We start from the raw sequence: 22,879 nt of genomic DNA, 5'->3' as shown, positions 1-22,879 counted from the left end.
CAGCGACCACAGACATTGGGCGAAACCCAGTAATACTACAAACAGACAGTGATTAGGTACACTCTGTAGGTGATATGGCAATTGCGAGAACCGATTTACCAGCTGGTGGCAGCTTTCAACACAATACCAACCTATTGCTGTCATTTTCGAAATAACCAGTTTGCATACCAAAACTTTTGCAAGCATTATATTCAGCACGGCATAGTATAAGATTAATGCTACAAGCATCGTCTATAAAACACTTTGATTCTCACAATACACCTAAACAACACTCAGTTCGGTTCAACATGTGTACCTTGGCTGCTCTGGTCATCAGGCCGGACTGGTTGTGTCCCATCGGGTTGCACCTGCTTTTGGCCTTTCCCAGACAGTTGGGCATGTTCGTGGCCTTTACCTGCCTGGTTGCTGAGTTCCTTGTCGCCGCTAGCAACACCGTCGCTCTCCTTGGCTCCACCTTTCTTCTCAACTGTTCCTTGCTTTTTGGCATCACCGCCCTTGGTCTGATCTTTCTTTTCCTTGCCATCATCGTCATTATCTTTCTCATCCTTCTTTGAACCAGAGGCGAAACGGTAATAGGATCCATTATGATCAGTTTCATGGACAATGGTCAGCCGTTGCAGGTCAGTTAAAAAGTTCTCGAGTTTCTCGTTCTTTCTGGATCGCTTGGTGCGACCTATAGTATCAAGCCAACGGAAAGAGTTGAGCACAAGGTCTACAATATGACACAATCAGAAATGAATCAACCTTAAATACTAAAGGGACTTACAAACAAGAAGAATAATAACAACCACGCCAAAACTGTAACCCCATATCTTGACGACAGTGACAATGTCTGTCCAGCCATGGTGAGGAGCATCGCCCGACACCCAGCCAAAGAGAGCAAATAGGGTTGCCAGAATGTCAACGCCGATGACGGCCGCAATGAGCTGGAAAGATGGGAAGACGTTGGGGGTACCGGGTTCTTGGGCAAGACGAGTGATGACTATGAAGCATCAGTTCTGCAAAAGTTTAATGATAGGATACGTACAAATGACCCAGCTCTCTGTCAGAGCAACTTCTAAAAACAAGATTTCTTGAACAGAGCCAAAGTTTTGGACGATACCGCCATTCTTAAGGAAAAGCGTTCCTCTGATAATCCAAGTACCAGCTGCAAGTAGCAAACCCATGATTGTCGATATAATCCAAACTTTGGGCAGCTGCCACTCGACCGGCTGGCGAGCAAAAGGAGCGCGGTCATAAGCAATGGCAATCGTAGCAACATCAGCAAAGATAGCAAGGAATCTGTACATCTATTAGCCTTGGGTATAGGAGGTAGAATGAAGCAAGGCTCACACAACGAGGTCGACTCGGATGGTCTCGTTGTGAATCAATATAGAGAGCAGCAGGTACACTTCGAGATGGACACAAAGAGCAATACTATACAATGTCAACTTTACTTTAAAACGGTCAAGTATACTCACCGGTAGATGATATAAGCCTTCATTCGATGGAATATTTGTCGGGCAACCTTGATGGCGGTAATAATGGTAGACAATCCCTCGTCGAGGAAAACGACATCGGCTGCAGTCCTAGCCGCATCACTGGCACCTTCCACTGCGATACCGCAGTCGGCTTTTTTCAAACTTGGAGCGTCATTGACACCGTCGCCAGTCATGGCAGTCAAATGTCCACGCTCCTGTAAGAGTTGAACGACTTGATACTTGTGTTCAGGAAAGACTTCTGCAAAACCGTCTGCAGCTTCGACAAAATCTCGAATATCAGAGCCGGACATTCCGCCACCAATGAGTTTTTCAGAGTCGTACACGTTCGTCTTGAGTCCTAGCTGCTTGCAAGTTTCCTTTGCTATGGCGACAGCATCGCCAGTGAGCATCTTTACAGAGATACCAAGCTCATGCGCCTCAGCAATAGTCTAGCTTGTTGTCAACTGCAAAGTCTCAAACGGAATGATCCATCTCACCTTGGCAGTATCTGTACGGGGAGGGTCAAACATACACAACATACCGAGGAGTTCCCACTTTTTGCCTTCCTCTTTGACTGCGACACCCAAACTTCTAAAACCTCGCAAGGCAAACTGTTGTGATTGATCTTTGTATGCGGCAACAGTGCTTGGATCAAATCGGGCAAGTTTCAAGATGGCATTGGGAGAACCCTTGGCACACGTAAAGCTTTTGCCGTCTTTTTCCACATCAGCTGTGATTCGTTTGGAAACAGGATCAAAAGGGGAGAACTTGTTGGTTTTCCAACCACCCTTGAGCATCTCTTGAGCCTTGGGGTAATCTTTGAGACCGACAACGGTCACCTTATCAATGGGATCAAGGCCGAGAACGTTGTGGGAAGAAGCGAGCACAGCAACAGTCATAAACCAGTTGGGGTCAACATTAGGAGCGATATATGGCTCATTGAGAGAGAGCTTGTTGGCAGTAAGAGTGCCAGTCTTGTCAGAACACAGGATGTCTACACCGGCCAAGGATTCAATGGCAGTGAGCTTTTGGACAATAGCTTTACGTCGCGCCAGGTAAGCGGCGCCAACAGCTAGTGTGGTAGTGGTGACCACTGGGAGTCCAACTGGAACACCAATGATGAAAAACACGAGCGCGTAGACCAAAAGATTGTTTTGTTTCGGCGTAGCAATGCCAGTGCCTCGGAAAAATCCTCCAATCCAGACGGCAAAGATGAATGCAATGACTAAAACCAATAAACTGTGTATGATCAGTTTAGAAGAACTGTAAACGACAAATTACCTACGTCGTACCGATGCGACCGAGTACAATTTGGAAATGCCCTTCTTCATTAGAATCTTTCCAAGATTCGTCAGTGCTTGACTCTGTCCCATGGTCTCAAAACTCACTCGATACGAGAGCGGCTGTACGACCCACAAAACTGCCTTTGGCATTGACAGTGACAACGCCATAGCATTTTCCACGCTTGACACCACAAGTGTAGTAGGCAATGTCGCCGACATATTTATCCACAGCCAGAGATTCGCCAGTAATGGCGGATTGGTCGACAGAACAGACAGAAGGGCCCTTGTACGGGCCGCCGTCTTCACTATCGTTGTCCGAGCCGCTGGCGCCGTGTTTGGAATTTTCGACACGATCAAGAACCTCTTTCGACTGGTGTTGTCAACACCAGAGTCAGAAGTATTCCATGTCTCCAGAATTTGCTTACTTTGGAGCCATCTTTGTCTGCATAGTCTCCGATAATCTATTACTTGGATTTAGCAATTCAACGTTCGAGAACAAATCTATCGACCCACTTTGGCATCTGCGGCAATGGTATTGCCTTCTTCCAAGACCAAAATATCTCCCGGTACAAGATCCCTGGCCTCAATCTCGTGCTCCTGGCCATCGCGCACAACGGTCGCCTTGAGAGCGATGCCGGCTTTCAGCTGGGCAACAATGTCCCCGGCTTGCCTATCGTGTCAAGTCAGCATCGCAAGATTTGACGAGACCCTGGGAAAAGCTCACTTTTCTTGATACCACCCAACACCTGCGTTGAGGAACAGGATACCTACTCGAGCCGATTAGCGCAATCAACAGGGATGACTGGCGACTGACCGATAATAACACCAAAGTCAATCCAATCTCGAAGACCGGCAGCTAGGAGAACTGCGAGTTCCATAACATAGAGAATCGGGCCTCTAAAGTAGCTGATAAACTTGAGGAACTGGTTTACCTCGGGACTGTGCAAGAGAGCACAGATCAGCGTGGATCCGGCGCAAATCTAGACAAACTCACGATTCAAGTTCGTTGAAACCAGAGAGCTTTCGGCGTTCATCTATCTCACTGGAAGAGAGACCCTTCCGTCGGTCTGTGTTGAGCCACTCTGGCGGTACCTACATGCGTTCAACATGGCAGCAGCGAATAGCAACATCCTGCAAACCTTTTTCCCTCGGCTTTCCACCTTGGTTTTCTTCCATGGTGTGTACCACTTGCGAATGTACTTGACTTTCTCGTCATCCTCCTCATCGTCTTCATTACTTTTACGTCCAATCCTTTCTGCTTGGTCATGGACATATCTAATCAGGACATCATACTCTTCTCCAGAGTATTCTGAGTAAAAGGTCAGTACCAGGACAACGCGAGCTCATTTACGCCTCGGACATACTCTTCTTTCTGTCTTCCTCCTGGCGCTTGGCTTCCTTTTCTGCATCGCCAGTCTCGGTATCCTTATTTTTTCGGTGTCTTAGTCCCATGCTGGAGAGCTACAAGCGTCCTCGCGTTGAGCGATGACTGGATTCTTCAGACCGTTGTTCAGGCCAGTCTCTAATTATTTACCGACTCGTCAATGAAAACTAAAAGGTCAATTCAAGTGAATACAAACAGGATTGACGACGATACCTAAAATCCTTATATCTTTCTTCAACGGAACATATTTCCACTCCTTAACTTGCCGAACCTTGATGTCATAAGACCATGGGCCTGGTGGATCATGCTACAAGCCACAACAATGACCGCATCTTCCGTCTTTACTCCCATCAAGAGCCTGATATTCTGGTGGACAGGAATAAACAAAAGGGTCATCCTACATTAAAATTCCTTTTCGAGCTTTTTTAAAATCAATCCCAGGCTATTTTCGGCAAGCTGCAGACAGTTGGACCCTCCCAGCCGGAAATGACGTCATCTCAATGCCGATATGGTCGATAAACGTTGAAGTCACGTGATTGATAAGGATTTTGAAGATGAGATGGAAAGGGAGATGGAGAGGTTTGTTTTGAACTTTTCTATAGAGTGCATACCAGAGAAACGGATAGCCGATGGCGAGTTATATGGATCGTCCGGTCTGTTTTGACTTTATGAGGAAAGAATGGCGAGTTTTCATGATCCATTACATTGGTCATCAACATCCGTGAACAAGCATTGGTATTTAGCTGGGAAAGAGGGTCTGCTCTGGTATAGACAGGGTGTGAATAGAACAGGCCAACCTAGTTACAGCAATCGCTTGGGAAGATCTACATCTCTTTCTTATACTCTAGCCAAGATTCCATGACAGCCACAGCCGCCTCATACTCGACTTGCACACTACCCTTTGGTGCCAGAGGAGGAGGTTTGTCCCACGCATGCCTCTCTCCCTTCAGCACCCTAACACTGACTTCTTTGCCCTCTTTCTCAAGCCTCTTTTGGAATGAGATTCCTTCTGCATACAACATGTCGTATTCGCACAACGTCATATGAACCGGTGGTAGTTTATTTATCATGTCGTTTGGTGCCAATGCTGGACTCAACCTTGCATCCGAGAGATCGACAGAAGGAGGAAGGTAGGACGAGTCAAACAGAGTGGTAAGGGAAGGGGCGAGTGTAAATTGGGGCTTGACACAGGAATCTCGTTTCTGGGACCGAGAGAGAGAGTAGTCGAGAAGAGGGTAAAATGCGACAATGCCTCGCACTCTAGGTGGTTTGGAAGGCAACGTGTATCCCCAAGTGGATGGAGACTGAAGCAGGTGGTGCGAAGTAAGAGCCAGATTTGCGCCGGCTGAGAAGCCCGAGACGAAGAGCTTGGTTGGGTCAAAGCCATAATACGAGGCGTTATTAGCCACATGGAGGATGGCTGTCGCACAGTCTTCTACCGCTGTTGGGAAAGGATTCTCGGGTGACAGTCGATAAGATACCGCGATTGCAACCGCTCCAAGCTGCTTGTTGATTCCTACAGCCCATCTGGCATCGTCTGTTCCGTATCCCAGCACAAATCCTCCACCGTGAAAGATGATGACTCCTGGACGATTGGTGTCCTCATCTTTGACTTGTTCTGGGGAATAAATATCCAGCCTGATGACTCGTTTTCCTTTTTTATCTCCCAATGTAGCATCAATCCATTTGGTACGGGTCGGAGATGGCACCACTGGAGGGGCGTAATGATGAATACCTAGTCCCACAGCCGCCGCAGCTCTCAGACCCTTTGCTCGTAGCGCCAGAGACCAGTAGGACGCCGGGTTGGGGTTGGACTGTGGGTGTTTGGTGGAAGACGACATATCCTGCTGGGACGACTCTTTTCTTTTGGGAAAGCAACAGAGTAATTTGCACAAGTTGCTGGACACCATTACCTAGGCATGCAGGTCCTTCTTGAAAACAGCTCAGACGTAGTTGTGGTCGTCATAAACCGGGATTCGACCTCTATTATTTTATGTGGAGTAGAAAAAAAAAAAGAAAGAAAAGAAAGAAAGATGAAGACTGAAAATCGGAGATAAGGCCGACCTATTGGCTGGAATAGCCTTGTGATTATACAATGACGACATTGAAAGGTGGAGGTCTAGTCATATCAAAATACGTAACCAGCGATGAAATATAAATGAGGATATAAAAAAAAATTTCTTTTGTTTTTCTTTCCAAACACCAATAAATAATTCAGAATGACTACTGAACCAACGCAGCCGAGTAACCCTTTGGCCAAGCTTGGGCAGGCTATCAAGTCTCGCCTCCCAAACGGCAAACAGGAACAAGAAGACGATAATGGGTCTGATCATGACCAAATACAGATTGAAAGAGAACAAAGGAAGCAACAGGAGATGCAGGAGCAAAAAGAAAAGCAAATGAGGCTACAGAGAGAGGCTGAGGAACTGAGGCAGCGTCGCTTAGAAGCTGATTTACGAGCTCAACAAGAAGACGATCCCGAAACTCGGGCTAGCTATGGCAAACTTGAAGATTTGGAAGAAATTACGCCATTGGAAGACATTGTCCAACTGCCAGCAGGTACACGAGTAACGACCCGAGTTCGTATTCACACCCAACGCGACATCTCATCCCACATCAACTTTGTAATCTTGCGTCATAGAGGATACCTCATTCAAGGGCTTTTGCCAGATGGCACTTCCGAACATATGATCAAATGGGTCCAACATCTTCCAGATGAATCGATCGTCCAGGTGACAGGTACTCTCCAGAATCCTCCTCAGCCCATCACTTCCAACGTTGATACTCCTCTTGAAATCATAATCGAAAGTATCCACCTTGTTGAAGCTTCTTATGATATCCCTTTCAGTCTCTCTCGCGGTTTCCGTCCGCCACAAAATACTCGTCTCAACAATCGTACTTTGGACCTGCGCCATCCCACTAATCAAGCTATCTTTAAAATTCGCTCAAAAGTACTAAAAGTATTTAGAGACACTTTGGAAGACCTCTCTTTTTTGGAGATCAACACGCCAAAATTGCAACCAGCGGCTACTGAAAGCGGAGCGGAGGTGTTTAGGGTCAATTACTTTGGAAGAAAAGCTTTCCTGGCTCAAAGTCCTCAGTTGATGAAACAGATGGCAATCTCTGCGGATTTCGGTAGAGTATACGAAGTAGGTGTCGTTCGCTCTACCATTGACCAAAGCTTACGCTCGAATAGATTGGACCTGTCTTTCGTGCTGAGAACAGCAACACCCATCGACACCTCACAGAATACACAGGTCTGGATATTGAGATGCTTATCGAGAAAGATTACCATGAAGTCTTTCAGGTGGTCGACATTGTACTCAAAAACATCTTTAAAACTCTCACGAATATGAAGACGGAGCTTGGCCGTGTTCTCGAGCACTTTTTATATGAGGATCTTCAGTGGCTTGATGAAACCCTAATTCTTCCTTTCCACGAAGCTATCCAGATGCTTCGGGACGATGGTAGAGATGTTGAGGAAGAAGATCTTTCTACACCGGATGAAATAAGACTAGGCCAGATCATCAAAGAAAAGTACAAAACCGACTACTATGCCATCGACAGATTCCCCATTTCGGCTCGACCATTCTATACAGCCAACGATGGTGAAGCGACAAACTCGTTTGATTTGTTTATTAGAGGTCAAGAGATTTGTACTGGTGGACAGAGAATCAATGATTCGGAGAAACTGCGCCAAAGCATGTACGATTCTGGAATCGACCCTCGAGAAATGCAGGAGTATCTAAGTGCTTTTGATTGGGGTATGCCGCCTCATGGAGGAGCAGGTCTTGGTCTTGAACGCATTGTTACTTTCTTCCTCAATTTGCCTGATGTGAGGTTAGCTACTCTCTATCATCGCGATCCACATTCTCTTCCTGTTAGTCCGGCATACCTCCCTCATCCAGAGGCTGACACAACCAAACCAACGGACCCCAGTAATCCTCCACCTGTTGAAATGCTTATTGCCAATTATGGTGATGCTGCCAACACCTCGTGGCTCGACGACAGGTTTGAGATCTGGCATGATGAAGAGACAGGAGCCGCTGTGGGGTATTCCAAGCAGGATTCCAAATTTTGCATGATCACTGGCGACCCTTTGTGTGCGGAAAAGCAAAAGAAGGAGGTGACAAAGAGATTTATTGACTTTGTCCAACGTGTCATTAAATTAAGGCCGGTATGGATGTTGGTATCAGAAACAATGGAAGAGATTTTGGCAGAAGAACACGGTTGGAGGGCTTTGAGTTGTACTCAAGAACAAAGAAGCGACTCGGACAAAGCTGATTTGAGTCTCATCCATAATAGCAAGCAAAAGAAGGGTGTGTTCAAAGTCAGAGAAATTGAACCAAAAGAAGATATTATAAGACGCATTGATGACAGGATTGAGGATTGGAAATCTGGTAGAAACGAAAAGGGAAAGCAAATTCGCCTGACTGAAGTCGCCCCGTGGAAAGACATGGAACACAGGCGATACTTTATTGCTGAATCTCATCATGAGGAAGATCAGATAATCAAAGAAGACGACAACTCTGCCAAAATCAAAGGCAACCCGTCCATTGATACACTCGTCGTCTTGACTCGTCTCGCTCCTTCAAAAGGTTATCAGCTCAAGTGGGCCCTTGATTTCCCCGGAGCTCCTCATGACGCCATTGAATGTACGGTTCAGGCGGCTCTTTCTGCTGTACCTGGCGAGCCTGTTACGTTTGGCACGGCTGTGTCTGAGCGACTCGTGCAAAAACATGGAATCTCGGAGACGAGAGCTAGATTTATGGAAAAGACTTATAAGGGTATTGTTAAGAGCTTGGCTTTGGACAAAAAGGCTGGATTCAGAGAGAAGTTTGGAGTGACTGGTGACTTGACATATATCTGTTACCCCAAGGGGGGCGTTAAACCATACGAGCTGAAGGATATTGTCAAATTTTTTGAATAGAATAGACTGCCTAGATAGATGCTGGATTTTGTCTTGGAGTGTGTGCTGTAGCCATTAGTGTATATAATGTGGTGCTTTCTTGATGCTTTAGTGATGTTGCTGTAGTAGAAGGTGTCGAGTTCATTGCGAGTGCTTGCAATGAGAAATGCAAATGTCAAAGTCAGATTATGTAGGACCTTTGAAGAAATCCCAAGATCTCAGTGGTGTAATCAGAGCGGTTCAAATCAACTATAGCTTGGCCTTTTTGAGACTCTTGATGCATTTGACTGCAAGGTCAGATACTTGCTCTGCAATAATAAGCTCGCTTGAAAGCTACCATTGCTGTCAGTCACCTATTGCTTGCATGATTAAAAGAACCAACCCAGAGCCACCCATATCATACAAGGATGACCCCAATCCTCCTCTGTTCTTTTTCCCTTTGATGATACCTCATGACTGTCATGAATATTAGCAATAATTAATATCCACGCTCTGTACCAAAAGGTCACAATAATGCAATCTACATTGCATTATTATTTATTGGCTATATTCCATGTCATAGTTCCAAGGTTCTGACAATGACCTTGAGTACCTTCTTCAAGCGTTCTCTCCTCTACCACCAGCCTCGCACCTCTTCCCCTTGCAGGCCACTAGCCGACACTGTGGGCTACTACTTCAATATCATTCCAAGACTTGCCATCGGGTCCAGCAAATACAGGAGCAGATCTGTACCATTCTTTGGGATACGTTGTGCTTTGGCTAGGTCAGAAAGAGTGGAATATTGCTTCAAAGATAAGTACCGATTAACACGACATGCTCTTCAATGCCTGGACGTGGAATGATGTACGCTGAAAGAGTAAGAGACTCTACTGTTAAATCAACCCGATGACTCGAGCAAGATGCTCGACATCTATTCTCTCCAGCTTAGGGTTGAGTACGTTGAAATTTCCAGCATGCATGACATAAGATTTGAAGCCAGGCGCCTTGTCGAGAACTGTTTGACCTCTTACTGAGTAAACATCCTTGTCCTCTACATCAATCAACGATTGGGAATCCAGGCCAGTGGCATAATGACCAAAGAAGTTTTTCCTACGTTTGAGTAATCGTATGCTTCATCCAAGAATGACAAGTGGTATCGAAAGATAAAAATCCCAAGAGCGCGAATGTGCTTACCCAAAAAAACAATATAATTCGGTGTATGAAGAACTTAAGAGATGAATGAGTTGCCATAAGGCTGATTGCCATAAAACTGGTTGCCTGGAAAGGATTCTGCTGGGGTGGTTGTCAGTAGATCGTCTTTATTGAACATTTGAGTGTATCGTGAGGTTCATTGAGAGACATATTTGAACCGGCACCTAAAGCTTGACAGAAAGCTGCATGTTGACCATTGCGAGTAACAGGAGTGAGCGGCTGAGCGAGAATCGCATTGGATTGTAAATGGGTAGTGATAAAAAAACTTCTTTAAGAGCAAGCCTAGCAGTGTGGTGGATGAGCTGGTGGATGACATGCCTGCCACCACTGAGACGGCCGAGATGAACCTGCTTTGGGTCACCACCGAATACAGCAACGTCCTCCTCCATCCATTCCAGGCCAGGGGAGCACAGGATGTCGTGTATGCATCAGACATGATATAGTGGGTTCAACTGGGACCTGGCCGAAGGACGCAGAAGAAGAGGAGATATAAGGAAGGTCTTCCTGTTCATAGCTCCCTAGAGAATGAATCTCATAGCTGTCTTTGTCTATTCTAGCTAGACACAACTTTCCGAGTTACTCTCGTTCCAAGGCCTTGAATTGAAGCCGAGAACCCACCACGAATCCTGACTGGCATGTTCGCCTGTATTGTTTATTTTGGAGTAACTATCTCAATGACCTTTGGCCTGAGATTGTACTACCTTCATGAAACAAGAAGCAGGACAGATTGCAGGCCGATTCGGAAAGTCCAACGGATATGGACGTAGGAGACTTTTCAGATAAACAGCTGTGAAAAATCTGTCTTTTAGGTATGCACTTTAGAGCCAAAAATCTTGATCATGTGTGAATCTTGTGATTGTCCATCTTGCTATGGGGTCTCTCCTTTTGGTGGTAGTTTTATGTCGATAGTTGTCGGAATGCAATACATTCTGAAATAACGGTCGTGTATGTAAATTTGCTTGGTTTGGTAGATATTCGTATTCTTGTGGGAATAGCGCTTGACATATACCATGGCGATACATTCCAGATCATACGACGTGTATGGCTTTGTCTTGATTTTCACATGTTTCGCCGACTACTGTTGTCAATGATAGTTCTGCCTTGTCCATTCAACAATCCTCTTGATATCTTCCCATTGCCTTTCCCTTAGCGCTTTGCCTTCTCCTCGAACAGAAGAGCAAGCATCAACAAAAGCTTTGGCAGACGATACACCCGGGAAAAGTGGATGTCGTCCCACATGAGACCACCAGCTAGCTGGGAAGTTAACTAACGTGCTCTTTATTGACGGCGAGTGGGACTTTGTCTTGAAATACACACTATTTCGAATTCCAATAGTCGCCTACCAAACCAATTACTTAACCCATCGCAAATGCATCAATACGACAAACGTACCCTCTCGTCTATGAAGAGTTGCGTGGAGCATGTCAGCTGTAGGATCTCCTTCATTGTCTTGGGCAATTAAATGGCAATTTTGAATGTCGTCGTTGGCCAGATGAAGGGCTACATATCATCACAAGCTTGAGCCGTTTTACGGCAAACGATCAGTGCTTGACAGTATTCTGGCTTACCTGCTTTGACGTATTTGTGTACTGAGAGGTTGGGAATAACATTGACAAGATTGGGATCATATATCTTTGTCCCAGGCTCAAGAAGGGGTAGCGGTCGAGCAAACAGATAAGTGACAACCTCATCTAACGTTTTTGGAGTCATGGTGGTAGGGTGGACGAAACTTCTCGAGAGGCAGTTGATGAGCTTGAGCAAGCGATAGGATAATAATTGTAAAATCTACATACACTTGATGTGATCAATTCATGTTGAAAAGAGAATTCATCTTTCATTTACTTTCAACCATTCATTCTGGGCAAAACCATGTGGAGGTGAAGGTGGAGGCAGATTATCTTTGAATACATCTCATTTATATTCTTTCTATCTTTAAACCTATGTTTATAATTGACATGGCAACTCGTTCGTCTTTTGCAGCAAGCCATACAGGTTTGGAGTATATGACGAAAGAAAGATTCTCATGCAGGATGGAGGGGCTAAAATGCGTTGTTTTGTTGGACCTTCATATGAACTATTCTTCAAGGTCTCATTGTAGCTTTTGGGATTGGTCTTTTAAGCTGGAGGACCTTTATACAGAGGTTATTCTGGATGGTAATAGCTTATCCTCTAGCAATTTGTTCGGTCAGCAGCATAACATAAACTTATGGGACAAACGGAGCGAAAGGTCTGCGAGCTGAAAAGTACTATACCTCTTGCTCAGCCTGATATCCTATCCAGCCTGGCAGTGGTAGAACTCAACTCAGACGGAAAAGAATGAGAGAGAAGACTTTAGACTGTATATACAAAGCAATGAGTAATCAGCTTAAATATTTATCTTAATTAAGTTTAAGCTGATTCTAATGCCCCCGTAATTAACAGAGAGGCCCGCGATCTTTACCACTTGTCGCTTGACAACCTAACCTGTTCTTTCTACTCTTTTTTTTTCTTTTTCTCAACTTTTCGCTTTTATTCTAGCAGCGTTCAAATTAGACTGGCTTTGGTATAGACGGCAGTACAGGAAAACGTCTTGTCAGACAACTAGGCCTAACGTCTGACCTCTGTAGTGTCATGGCTTATCGTCCCCAGCAATCGGGGCCGTCTAACTTTCCTCAACAACAACATACAATGTTAAACGCGCAACAGATGATTGGGCAAGGCCGTACTTCTCCCATGCCATCTGTCCCCCAGGTGGCTCAACCAAACCTTGGTCAGCCTGGCTCGAGGAATCCTATTGGTCCTCCTTCTTCTCAGCTGCAACAGCAACAGGCTGCTGAGACGGGCCAATTGGTATCAGATAAGGGAGCTGACTACGTCTATTTTGAGAGAAAACCCTCGCAGTTTTCAGAAAGTGTACAGGGCAAGGCAATGAGCGCCAAAATGAAGTTGGAATTGTTTTACAAGGAGGCAGTGGAGGGTGTCGTTGGTAGGAAGGAGAGGTACGCTTCAACATGTTTCGTGGACCTTTCCAATCCGCTAACTGCTTTATAGACGGACTGCGCTTGAGAAGCAGCTTGCAGCCGATGCTCTCACCCCCGATTCTCTCAAGGCACGGCAATTGATCAACCTCGGTCGTCGAGAGTCCAAGTGAGTGGTTTTGATTGTATTTACGTTACGAGTCATTGATTTGAATTATCCAGCTTCCTCCGTCTGAGACGTACGCGCATTGGGCTCGATGATTTCCGGACAGTCAAGGTTATTGGCAAAGGTGCCTTTGGTGAAGTTCGTTTGGTACAAAAAGTCGATACTGGCAGAATCTATGCGATGAAAACCCTAAAGAAAAATGAAATGTTTAAAAGGGAACAGGTGAGTTTCGCGCTCCTTGTAGATCTGAAGCTGATGGATATAGCTCGCTCATGTACGAGCCGAAAGAGATGTATTGGCTGAGAGCAATTCGCCATGGGTCGTGCAGTTGTATTACTCTTTCCAAGACACGCAGTATCTTTACCTTGTTATGGAATTCCTACCTGGTGGCGACTTGATGACTATGTATGTATCACAGCTCTACATAGCAGCCCAAACTGACAGTGATTAGGTTGATCAAATATGATACATTCTCAGAGGACGTTACCAAATTTTACATGGCAGAGTGTATCTTGGCTATCGATGCTGTACATAATCTTGGTTTTATTCATCGGTTTGTGTCTTCGTGGCGTGTCAAAAAGCATTATTCACTATACTTGCAGTGACATCAAACCGGACAACATTCTCATCGATTCATTAGGTCATATCAAACTCTCCGACTTTGGTCTTTCTACTGGTTTCCACAAGCAGCATGATTCTGCGTATTACCAGCGTCTGCTTGGTGGAAGCGATAATCGTCAGTCCCAAATCGGTGGTCCCGGCGGGCCAGGTGCAAGGAACAGTGTGATGGTCAACGCAATTAATTTGACCATGACAAGTAAGCAAGATATTGCGACGTGGAAGGCAAATAGGAGAAAGTTGGCATACTCTACCGTTGGGACCCCTGACTATGTAGGCATCCAAGTGTCTATGTAACACCGGCCAATATACTAATCTAAATTAGATCTCGCCTGAAATCTTCCTGCAACAAGGTTACGGGAAGGAGTGTGATTGGTGGTCTCTTGGAGCTATTATGTTTGAGTGTCTTGTCGGTGCGTTTGAGCATCTCTTCCTCCTACTAGCTATGTCTGATTTTGGATATCAGGTTACCCACCATTCTGTTCTGAGAATACCCATGATGTTTATAAGAAGATCCTTGACTGGAAAAATTACTTGTATTTCCCCGATGATGTACATCTTAGTCGTGAAGCCGAGGATCTCGTCAGACGGTACGCTCAGACGTCTCTTCGTCTCGTATCAACACTCATTATAGTCGTAGGATGCTTTGTGATGTCGATAGGCGTTATACAGTTGAACAACTCAAAAACCATCCCGTACGTACTTAGCGCATCATCCAAGTTATGTGAAACTGACTAAAAGCTTCTAAGTTCTTCTATGGAGTCGATTGGTCTACTATCCGTGACATTGATGCCCCATTCGTCCCTCACCTTCGCTCCATCACCGACACCTCGTACTTCCCTACTGACGAGATTGATCAGGTGTCAGAGCTTCCTACAAGCGCAGAGACCGGAGGTGATGCGAAAAAGGATCTGGCGTTTTTGGGTTATACTTTCCGACGATACGAGATGTTGTAGTTGCGTGGCCAAAGACAAGATAACAGGGGGTTTGTATGATAAAATTTTGGATTTGTTGACTTACAAAGACAGGCATGAATGTGTTATCGCATGTTTGGATTCCGATCTTCCTGAGCCACGTAAAGGCTTGTCTCAAAGTTTCTTGACAATGAAAGAGTGAAACCAATGACTACTCTTGCTTTGAATACCGAACAACTAGAGTGAATTCCGTTTATCTTTTCCATATTGTCAGATCCACAACCTTCAAGATTGCGACTTTTCACAACACATCTTTAGGACCCGGGTTGTCATCTGCACTATTAATGAACCATCTCTAGGTATTTCCCTGCAGCGAGTCATAAGTACTGTCAATTTCAGCTGTCAAGCTTACGGGATAGCAAGAATGCTAATATTACTGAAGTCAGTTTACAAATGTTGTACTTGACTCATAGCTTCATTCTCTTCAGACAAGGGGATATAGCCTTTAGTCTTGAGTAGGAATTATTTGTAAGAGATGTCCAGTTTATATCTCTAACGTATACAGAAAGTCATGTCTTTCACATATACGACCATTCATTAATCCTTGATGTGTACTGCCTATTGACGATGATGAGGTCGATTATTGATACTCCAAAGAAATTATTCAAGGCCATAATCCAATCCATCTCATAATTGCATTACTGGCATTCACTTCATTTTGGGGCAGATAGCTGTATCTGAATGATCTTATCTCGAGAAACATACTGGTATTTCTAAAATTCGATTGAATTTGTGATAACTTGGGAAAAGAAAGAGCAAAATCAAACATCAACTAGATTTTTGTAGTTTCATTACAAAAGTGATCGTTGTGATCAATGTACTGACCACTGCAAAAAGTTGAAAACACATATTCAACATATCGTATTTTGCTCTTAAACATTTATATTGCTTTTTTGTATCACAATGTTGTCCAAGATACACGCCTCGCTGTATAAGCCACCTGCAAGTCTCTGGTGCATGTGTCAAGTGACCAGAGCTGGGTAGGTCGTTGCGGACTGTTCATGGAGATATCGCCCAAGTCATATAACATACGACAGAATCCTGCTGAAGCCTGAGACGGGATATAAGGCAAAGCCATTGCTTCATCGAAAGTATCTTAAACACCATCAAGTGGGAGCTCTTATATAATTAGAACAGAACAACGACACTTGAGCAATTGTGGAAGCAAATACGAATAGCATGGGATGATATAGAACAAGGAGTCAACGACAAGACGATTGACGCTTTCCGAGTGGATAGAAGTGACCAACGGTATGTATACTCCACTTCTAATGATAAACAGGCTAGCCGGAGTCATATTTACTTGATTGGTAGCACAACGTATTGCAAATGACAAGTAACGAAGAAAGAACAAGATACAGACAAAAAGCAGAAAAAGGTGGCAAGGTGCTGAAATACTTTTCTTCGAGATGAGTAGACTACCTGACAAGTAAACCGACTTTGAATAGAAGGAAGGATTTCGCTTCAATAGAAACACAGCATGACTCATAAATAAGCTTCTGTGAAAGTCTTTAAAGTATAAATACAGAGAGGCCTCAAGCTCTTGTGCTTCATGTCAATTCAATTAGTATAATGTTGATCAAATCCAACATTGCTTTTCTGATACATCTTTTGACCTTGGGCAATTGGGCTGTAGCTGCAGGTACCAATGAAGTGGCCATTCTTGACTCTCAAGTTATCAAACCCAAAGACTTGTCTTTGGAAACTTTTAAGAAAGAGTAAGCTATTTCAATGAGAACAGGGTCACGCTCATCTCGTCATGTTTCTTGAATCTGAGTCTTCATTTCTACTCAGTTTCCGGAACAACAGACCAACCTGCTTTCAAGTTTTCCCGGTTCGAAGAAGATCTAAAAGACGGAAGAGGCGTTGAAAGTTAGTGTTGCATAGACACCCAAGTTATTCTTATTGAAGAATAGAATTTTCTTTGAACGAAAACAAGACTACTGTCTGGTGTGTATATCAAAATCAGAAGGAAGAAGTTGAAAACGTTGGAGTAGATGTTGCAAAACAACTGGGCAGCGATAGATATATCACCATTGTCCAATCGAACAAAGCGTATACTGAACTCGGTAGTAGGACCAATGGAGGGCTGGATGGTCGTTTGGGTAGAACAAAGTAGGGATATTTGGCGGATGATTTGCATACTTGGGATGTATGCGATTCAAACGTTGTGAACAGGCTGAACTAGTTCTCAATGATGGATTCTCAAGCATCCTTGTGATTGGTATAGGATATCCGGATAGTGTCGATAAGCTGATCCATTGATGTAGCTGCACGATTGATAATCTTCTCAAGCTCTTCCCGGCGTTCGGTTGGATCCGCATCCATCAGCTACAAAGACCATTGCTATGGCATTGAGATATGCGCAAAGCCAAGATTGGCATAGAATGACTGTGAATTTGTCAAGTTGCTAAAGGTTCTTTAGTAACCTGCAAGATGCAATCTTTGCCTATTGGACGTTCAGTGCGATGGAGCGCCAACTTTCATTTCCACCCTTCGCGCATCCCCTATTGGATTGACTATCAAATTCGAACCGGCATAGGCTCTCAAAAATTTCCTCTTCCGATATTGATATCAATTCAGTTTTCGTCGACTATGGCCAAGCGCGAAGAGCCAAAGTGGAGCAGCAACTAATATTCCTCTGATTGCTTTTGAATATGTAGCTGGGCTCTCACGATAGCAGATCCTGACTCTGTAGACAGTTCCACTACTCATCGCCCGAATTGTCAAAACTGTACTGCTCAAATTCGTGGATTACAGGTTGCCGGGAGATGACAACGAAGCATCTTTAAGAGACTTAGGTTTAAATGGTGTTACGTTAATAATGAGATTGCTATCCGACACAAAGAAACAGAGAAATACAATGTTAATTCGTATTGTATGTAGCATGAATAGAACGGAAACAAATGTTCATTATTGTTTAATTACGTAATTTAGATGAAATCCTGGTCGGCCGTCTCCGAAAATTTCTGACGACTCGAGTGATCATCAATCTCAAAAAAAAATTGGGACGAGGTCATTCTTCTTTTCTTTTCTTTTTTCTTTTTGTTTTCTACTTTCATTAAGACTTATCGAAAAATGCCAGTTTCTGTGGACACTGGCGATGTGCCGCTGAGCGCTGATGAACTCAAGGAAAGGCTCAGTAGATGGAAACAGAGATTAGGAGCTCTGCCAAGTTTGGTTTTACCTACTGATTACCCAAGGCCTTGTATGTTCAATGAGCATGCCAATTAGATAACCGTAGAGCTAGACTGACGCCTGTAGCACCTGCCAAACTGATAGAGTCTTATCAGTCGCTGCCTATCCCAGCAACATTAGCTACCGTCCTAATGAAGCTCACCCTAGAGTTCTCTACCCTATTTCCAGCTTCTGGCCTCCCAACTCCTTATCATATACTCCTCACTTCGTTCACTATTCTCTTGTTTCGATATACACCAGACCCTTCAATGATCATCTGTACCTCTGCCAACGGCTCAAGTCAGCCATTACTGCTCAAGCTCGACATCGCTACCGAGTTGACCTTCTTTGATGTTCTTCGTCAAATCATGGAGCGCGAGCAAGAGGTATATGCCGATCAAGTGCCCATCAACAAGTTGGTAGATCACATCAAGCCAGAAGGGCCCTTATTTAGAGTCAGATTCTTCGACTCTACTCATATTGAGACAGACGCATCAACATCTCTGACTACGGACCTCACTTTATTTCTACTTGCTTCTCCCAATAGCAACCCCGCGACCAGGACTTCTGTTCCTCCTCTCTATCTGAGGCTTGTATATAACTCTTTGCTGTTCACACAGAGTCGGATTAGTGCAACTCTAGAATCACTACTTCACTTACTGTCTTCTGCGGCCTCTCACGAGCCAACCCATCCGATAGGTGCTCTTCCTATCCGAACGGCTGATCAAGCTGTAATTCTTCCCGACCCAACTGCTGATCTTGACTGGTGTGGGTTTGTTGGGGCTATTCCTGACATCTTTTCTGACAATGCTAGGGCTCACCCTGACCGCATCTGTGTCGTCCAGTCTGAACTAGCCGAAGGCCAGACAGCTATGGACGGTCCTAGCAGAGGAAGGAGAATATTCACCTATAGGCAGATTGACGAGGCCAGTAATGTGCTTGCGTATGCTCTGTTGAAGAACGGATTACAAAGAGGTGAGGTTGTCATGGTTTATGCGGCAAGAAGTGTGGAAATGGTTGTCTGTGTTATGGGTATATTGAAGGCCGGTGGAGTCTTCTCCGTCGTTGGTCAGTCAATTATTTTATTTGTTCAGCAAGCAATCACTCATGTCAAGCAGACCCCGCTTACCCCCCTTCTCGACAAACCATCTACCTTTCTGTTTCCAACCCAAGAGCGCTCCTTGTCATCTCTAGTGCCGGCCAACTCGCTCCATTGGTCTCAGATTATATTTCTGAAAACCTTTCTCTTCGTCTTCTTGTTCCCGCAATCCGGCTGACGGCCAATGGCATCACTGGATCCCGTTCTGATGCCCCGGAGGACATCCTCGCCTCTTTCCAGCAATATGCTCAGACTCCTGCTGGTGTCGTCCTTGGCCCTGACTCCCCTGCCACCCTCTCCTTTACATCCGGTTCTACTGGTATCCCAAAGGGTGTCACAGGCAGACATTTCAGCTTGACGCATTTCTTCCCTTGGATGGGTAAGAGATTTCAGCTGGATAGCAGTTCGAGGTTTACAATGTTGAGCGGTATCGCCCATGATCCAATTCAGCGAGACAGTAAGCTCCATTTGCCACTTTTGAGGAAGCAACAGAATACTAACAATTTCAGTGTTCACGCCTTTGTTCTTGGGCGCTCAGCTATTTGTGCCAACCACCGATGACATTGGTACTCCTGGTAGATTGGCCGAATGGATGGCTGATAGCGAAGTTACGGTGACTCATTTGACCCCTGGTACGTTATAATTCTGCAATTTTCATCCGCTAATTCGACTGTAGCGATGGGACAGCTTCTCTCGGCTCAAGCTACTCGTCAGATACCTACCCTTTGTAACGCTTTTTTCGTCGGCGACGTCCTTACAAAGCGTGATTGCTCTCGTCTTCAATCTCTCGCCAAGAGTGTGCGCATCATCAACATGTTCGGTACCACTGAGACTCAGAGAGCAGTGTCATACTTTGCTATCCCTAGTGTGAATCAAGATAGCACCTTTTTGGCGACTCAGAAAGACTTGATTACAGCTGGTCAAGGTATGGTAGATGTACAGTTATTGGTTGTTAACAGGACGGACCGGAATATCCCTTGTACGATTGGCGAAATGGGGGAGATCTACGTACGATCTAGCGGTCTTGCCGAAGGCTATCTAGATCCAATCGCTACTGCTGAAAAATTTGTCAATAACTGGTTTGGCCAGGGGGTAGAGAGGTGTGACACCCTTGTGGAAAAGAATCCTGCTGCTGCTAAACATTGGTTTGGTATTCGAGACAGAATGTACCGATCTGGTGACTTGGGCAGGTACTTACCTGACGGTCGAGTCGAATGCACTGGACGAGCCGATGATCAAATTAAGATTCGCGGATTCCGAATTGAGCTAGGCGAGATTGATACTCACCTCAGTCGACACCCTCTTGTGCGTGAAAACATCACTCTTGTCAGGCGTGACAAGGACGAAGAAAAAGTTCTTGTTAGTTACTTCGTTCCAATTGACGGTGACGAACTTTTGGACCTTTTGAGTGCTAGTGAAGCGGCCGAAGATGATGAGATGGATTTGAAGACCGAGATGATCAAAGGTGTCAAAAAGTACCGAAAGCTGATTAGGGATATTCGAGAACATCTCAAGAAGAAGCTTCCCAGCTATTCTGTTCCTGCGGTCTACTTTCCTCTTCGCAAACTTCCTCTTAACCCTAACGGAAAAGTTGACAAGCCGGCTTTGCCTTTCCCTGACACCACTCTATTAGCACCTGCTCCGGCTACATCCATAGTTGGCTTCACACCATCTCAAAAGACCGTTCACGATATTTGGCTTTCCCTCTTACCTTCTCCCCCTTCTCACATTGCACTGGATGAAAACTTTTTTGATATGGGTGGCCATTCTATCCTTGCTACAAGATTAGTCTTTGAAATTCGAAAAGCCTTTGTCGTCAATGTGCCTCTTGGTCTCGTCTTTGACAAACCTACTATCTCTGGCCAGGCCGCCGAGATTGACTTGTTGAGGAATGCTGATCTCGATGGTGCGGGCAACAGCTCTGTTGACGCTGAGAAGGCCATTGACTATGCTAAAGACGTTGAGTCACTTGGCAAGGAGCTTCCGTCTTTCAATGCTTTGCCTGCCGACTTTACGACTAAAGAACTTACCGTCTTCCTCACTGGTGCAACCGGTTTCCTCGGTGCCTTCATACTCAAAGATTTACTTTCTCGTCGAGTGAAGAAAGTTATCTGTCTTGTTCGCGCCAAGTCTCCTGATCAGGGTCTACAGCGTTTGAGAGAAAGTGGAGAAGGTCGAGGTGCTTGGGACGAAGAGTGGGTGGCACAAGACCGGGTTGAAGCTGTTGTTGGTGATCTCGCCGAGGATAAGTTTGGGTTGTCTCAAGCGGAGTGGGATAGAATTGCCGCCGAGACAGACGCTATGCTCCACAATGGTGCTATCGTCCATTGGGTTTACCCTTATGCCAAACTTCGTGCTGCAAACGTCATCTCCACTATCACTGCTCTCCAACTCTGCTCCCAGCATCATTCTAAACAATTCTCCTTCATATCTTCCACCTCTGTTCTCGACAATGAGTCATTTGTCAAAAAGGCTGACGAAGTTGTCCAAGCTGGCGGAAAGGGGCTGTTGGAGAATGATGATCTTGAGGATGGTAGAACCGGATTGGACACTGGCTATGGTCAAAGCAAGTGGGTTGCAGAGAAACTAATTATGGAGGCTGGAAAGAAGGGACTAAGCGGATGGATCTTGAGGCCTGGTTATGTTCTCGGTCATTCTAAAACTGCTGGTAAGGTTTCGCTTTTTATGTCCATAGAATCTCACTAATAGCTTTCAGTGACCAACACCGATGACTTTATCTGGCGAATGGTTAAAGGTTGCATCCAGCTTGGGCTCGTTCCCTATATCAACAACTCCATCACCTGTTGTCCGGTCGATCATGTTGCTCGACTCTCATCTCTTTCAACCCTTTCGTCGTCCGCCTCTTCTGCCTTCAACATCATGCATGTGACAGGCCATCCCAAGATTCGATTCAACGACCTTCTTGGTTCCCTCCAACTCCATGGCTATGATGTCAAACGCGTGGAATACGTCTATTGGCGGACGAAGCTTGAGCAGCATGTTTTGGAGACTCAGGATAACGCGCTATTCCCACTATTGCATTTTGTCCTTGATGACCTTCCTACAAGTACCAAATCTGCCGAGCTTGATGACACCAATGCTCAGAATTTGGCTGCTGCATCGGACGAGCAAAAGACTGCTGGTGTGACAGATAAAGAAATTGGTTTGTATATTTCTTGGTTGATACGAGCTGGGTTCTTGGAAAAGCCTACTTTGGCTGGGAGAGGACTGCCTGTGTTGGAAGGAGGGGTGATGAAGGCTATCGGACGAACGACAGCGGGTACAGTATGAGGCGGGGTTGACGTTATAGTCGGCGATTGTTGTCACAGTTAGATTTTTGGTCTAATATATATGCAATACAAGCATCGGAATTATCTCAAGTGGTCGGAGAGACTGCATGCATTCTCTCTGATAGGATTATGCTAATTTGTAAGACGCTCACTCAACATGGCCATTCGGTTATGTCAAAGAGCGAGACTGCGGCATCTCTTTGCCTTTATCATACAAAATATCCTCAAGTATCCACAAGGTCAAGCTCTGTCATTTGTATCTAGATAACCCAACAGCTCGACAGGCGTTAATCTCAGAGTTTAGAGCCGAATTGAACGGGAAACGCAGTAGAGACGGATGACTGATCTCTGGCCGTCCCCGTTCTTGATCC

At 45.1% G+C, this 22,879-nt stretch overlaps 6 protein-coding genes across 6 annotated transcripts; 3 read left to right on the top strand and 3 right to left on the bottom strand.

Moving 5' to 3' along the window:
- Nucleotides 1–272: 272 nt before the first annotated feature.
- On the bottom strand, nucleotides 273–4,195 carry L203_101282 (plasma-membrane proton-efflux P-type ATPase; the record flags this gene model as incomplete). Its single annotated transcript, XM_066210724.1, has 15 exons — nucleotides 273–712; nucleotides 767–982; nucleotides 1,028–1,281; nucleotides 1,333–1,416; nucleotides 1,461–1,909; nucleotides 1,958–2,699; nucleotides 2,746–2,797; nucleotides 2,849–3,113; nucleotides 3,169–3,204; nucleotides 3,257–3,413; nucleotides 3,468–3,510; nucleotides 3,558–3,682; nucleotides 3,738–3,835; nucleotides 3,883–4,052; nucleotides 4,108–4,195. 15 exons carry the CDS (start codon nucleotides 4,193–4,195, stop codon nucleotides 273–275), a joined length of 3,219 nt encoding a protein of 1,072 aa, XP_066066821.1.
- Nucleotides 4,196–4,951: 756 nt separating this feature from the next.
- Nucleotides 4,952–5,968, bottom strand: L203_101281 (uncharacterized protein; the record flags this gene model as incomplete). Its single annotated transcript, XM_066210723.1, has 1 exon — nucleotides 4,952–5,968. One exon carries the CDS (start codon nucleotides 5,966–5,968, stop codon nucleotides 4,952–4,954), a length of 1,017 nt encoding a protein of 338 aa, XP_066066820.1.
- A 378-nt stretch (nucleotides 5,969–6,346) lies between these two features.
- Nucleotides 6,347–9,057, top strand: L203_101280 (aspartate-tRNA(Asn) ligase; the record flags this gene model as incomplete). Its single annotated transcript, XM_066210722.1, has 2 exons — nucleotides 6,347–7,276; nucleotides 7,324–9,057. The coding sequence occupies 2 exons, from the start codon at nucleotides 6,347–6,349 to the stop codon at nucleotides 9,055–9,057; spliced, it is 2,664 nt and encodes an 887-aa protein (XP_066066819.1).
- A 2,254-nt stretch (nucleotides 9,058–11,311) lies between these two features.
- L203_101279 (uncharacterized protein) lies at nucleotides 11,312–11,937 on the bottom strand (the record flags this gene model as incomplete). The annotated part of the gene is made up of 4 exons (XM_066210721.1): nucleotides 11,312–11,477; nucleotides 11,545–11,566; nucleotides 11,620–11,727; nucleotides 11,796–11,937. 4 exons carry the CDS (start codon nucleotides 11,935–11,937, stop codon nucleotides 11,312–11,314), a joined length of 438 nt encoding a protein of 145 aa, XP_066066818.1.
- A 957-nt stretch (nucleotides 11,938–12,894) lies between these two features.
- Nucleotides 12,895–14,924, top strand: L203_101278 (uncharacterized protein; the record flags this gene model as incomplete). Its single annotated transcript, XM_066210720.1, has 10 exons — nucleotides 12,895–13,205; nucleotides 13,258–13,353; nucleotides 13,407–13,572; nucleotides 13,616–13,755; nucleotides 13,802–13,903; nucleotides 13,953–14,241; nucleotides 14,294–14,381; nucleotides 14,435–14,558; nucleotides 14,609–14,663; nucleotides 14,718–14,924. The coding sequence occupies 10 exons, from the start codon at nucleotides 12,895–12,897 to the stop codon at nucleotides 14,922–14,924; spliced, it is 1,578 nt and encodes a 525-aa protein (XP_066066817.1).
- A 3,096-nt stretch (nucleotides 14,925–18,020) lies between these two features.
- L203_101277 (L-aminoadipate-semialdehyde dehydrogenase) lies at nucleotides 18,021–22,509 on the top strand (the record flags this gene model as incomplete). The annotated part of the gene is made up of 6 exons (XM_066210719.1): nucleotides 18,021–18,150; nucleotides 18,207–19,187; nucleotides 19,238–19,675; nucleotides 19,728–19,850; nucleotides 19,895–21,886; nucleotides 21,935–22,509. 6 exons carry the CDS (start codon nucleotides 18,021–18,023, stop codon nucleotides 22,507–22,509), a joined length of 4,239 nt encoding a protein of 1,412 aa, XP_066066816.1.
- Nucleotides 22,510–22,879: the final 370 nt, after the last annotated feature.

The sequence above is a fragment of the Cryptococcus depauperatus genome, chromosome 2 (assembly GCF_001720195.1).
Source record: "Cryptococcus depauperatus CBS 7841 chromosome 2, complete sequence".
In the NCBI taxonomy this organism is placed as follows: Eukaryota; Fungi; Basidiomycota; class Tremellomycetes; order Tremellales; family Cryptococcaceae; genus Cryptococcus; species Cryptococcus depauperatus.
This window is presented reverse-complemented; position numbering and strand designations above follow the sequence as displayed.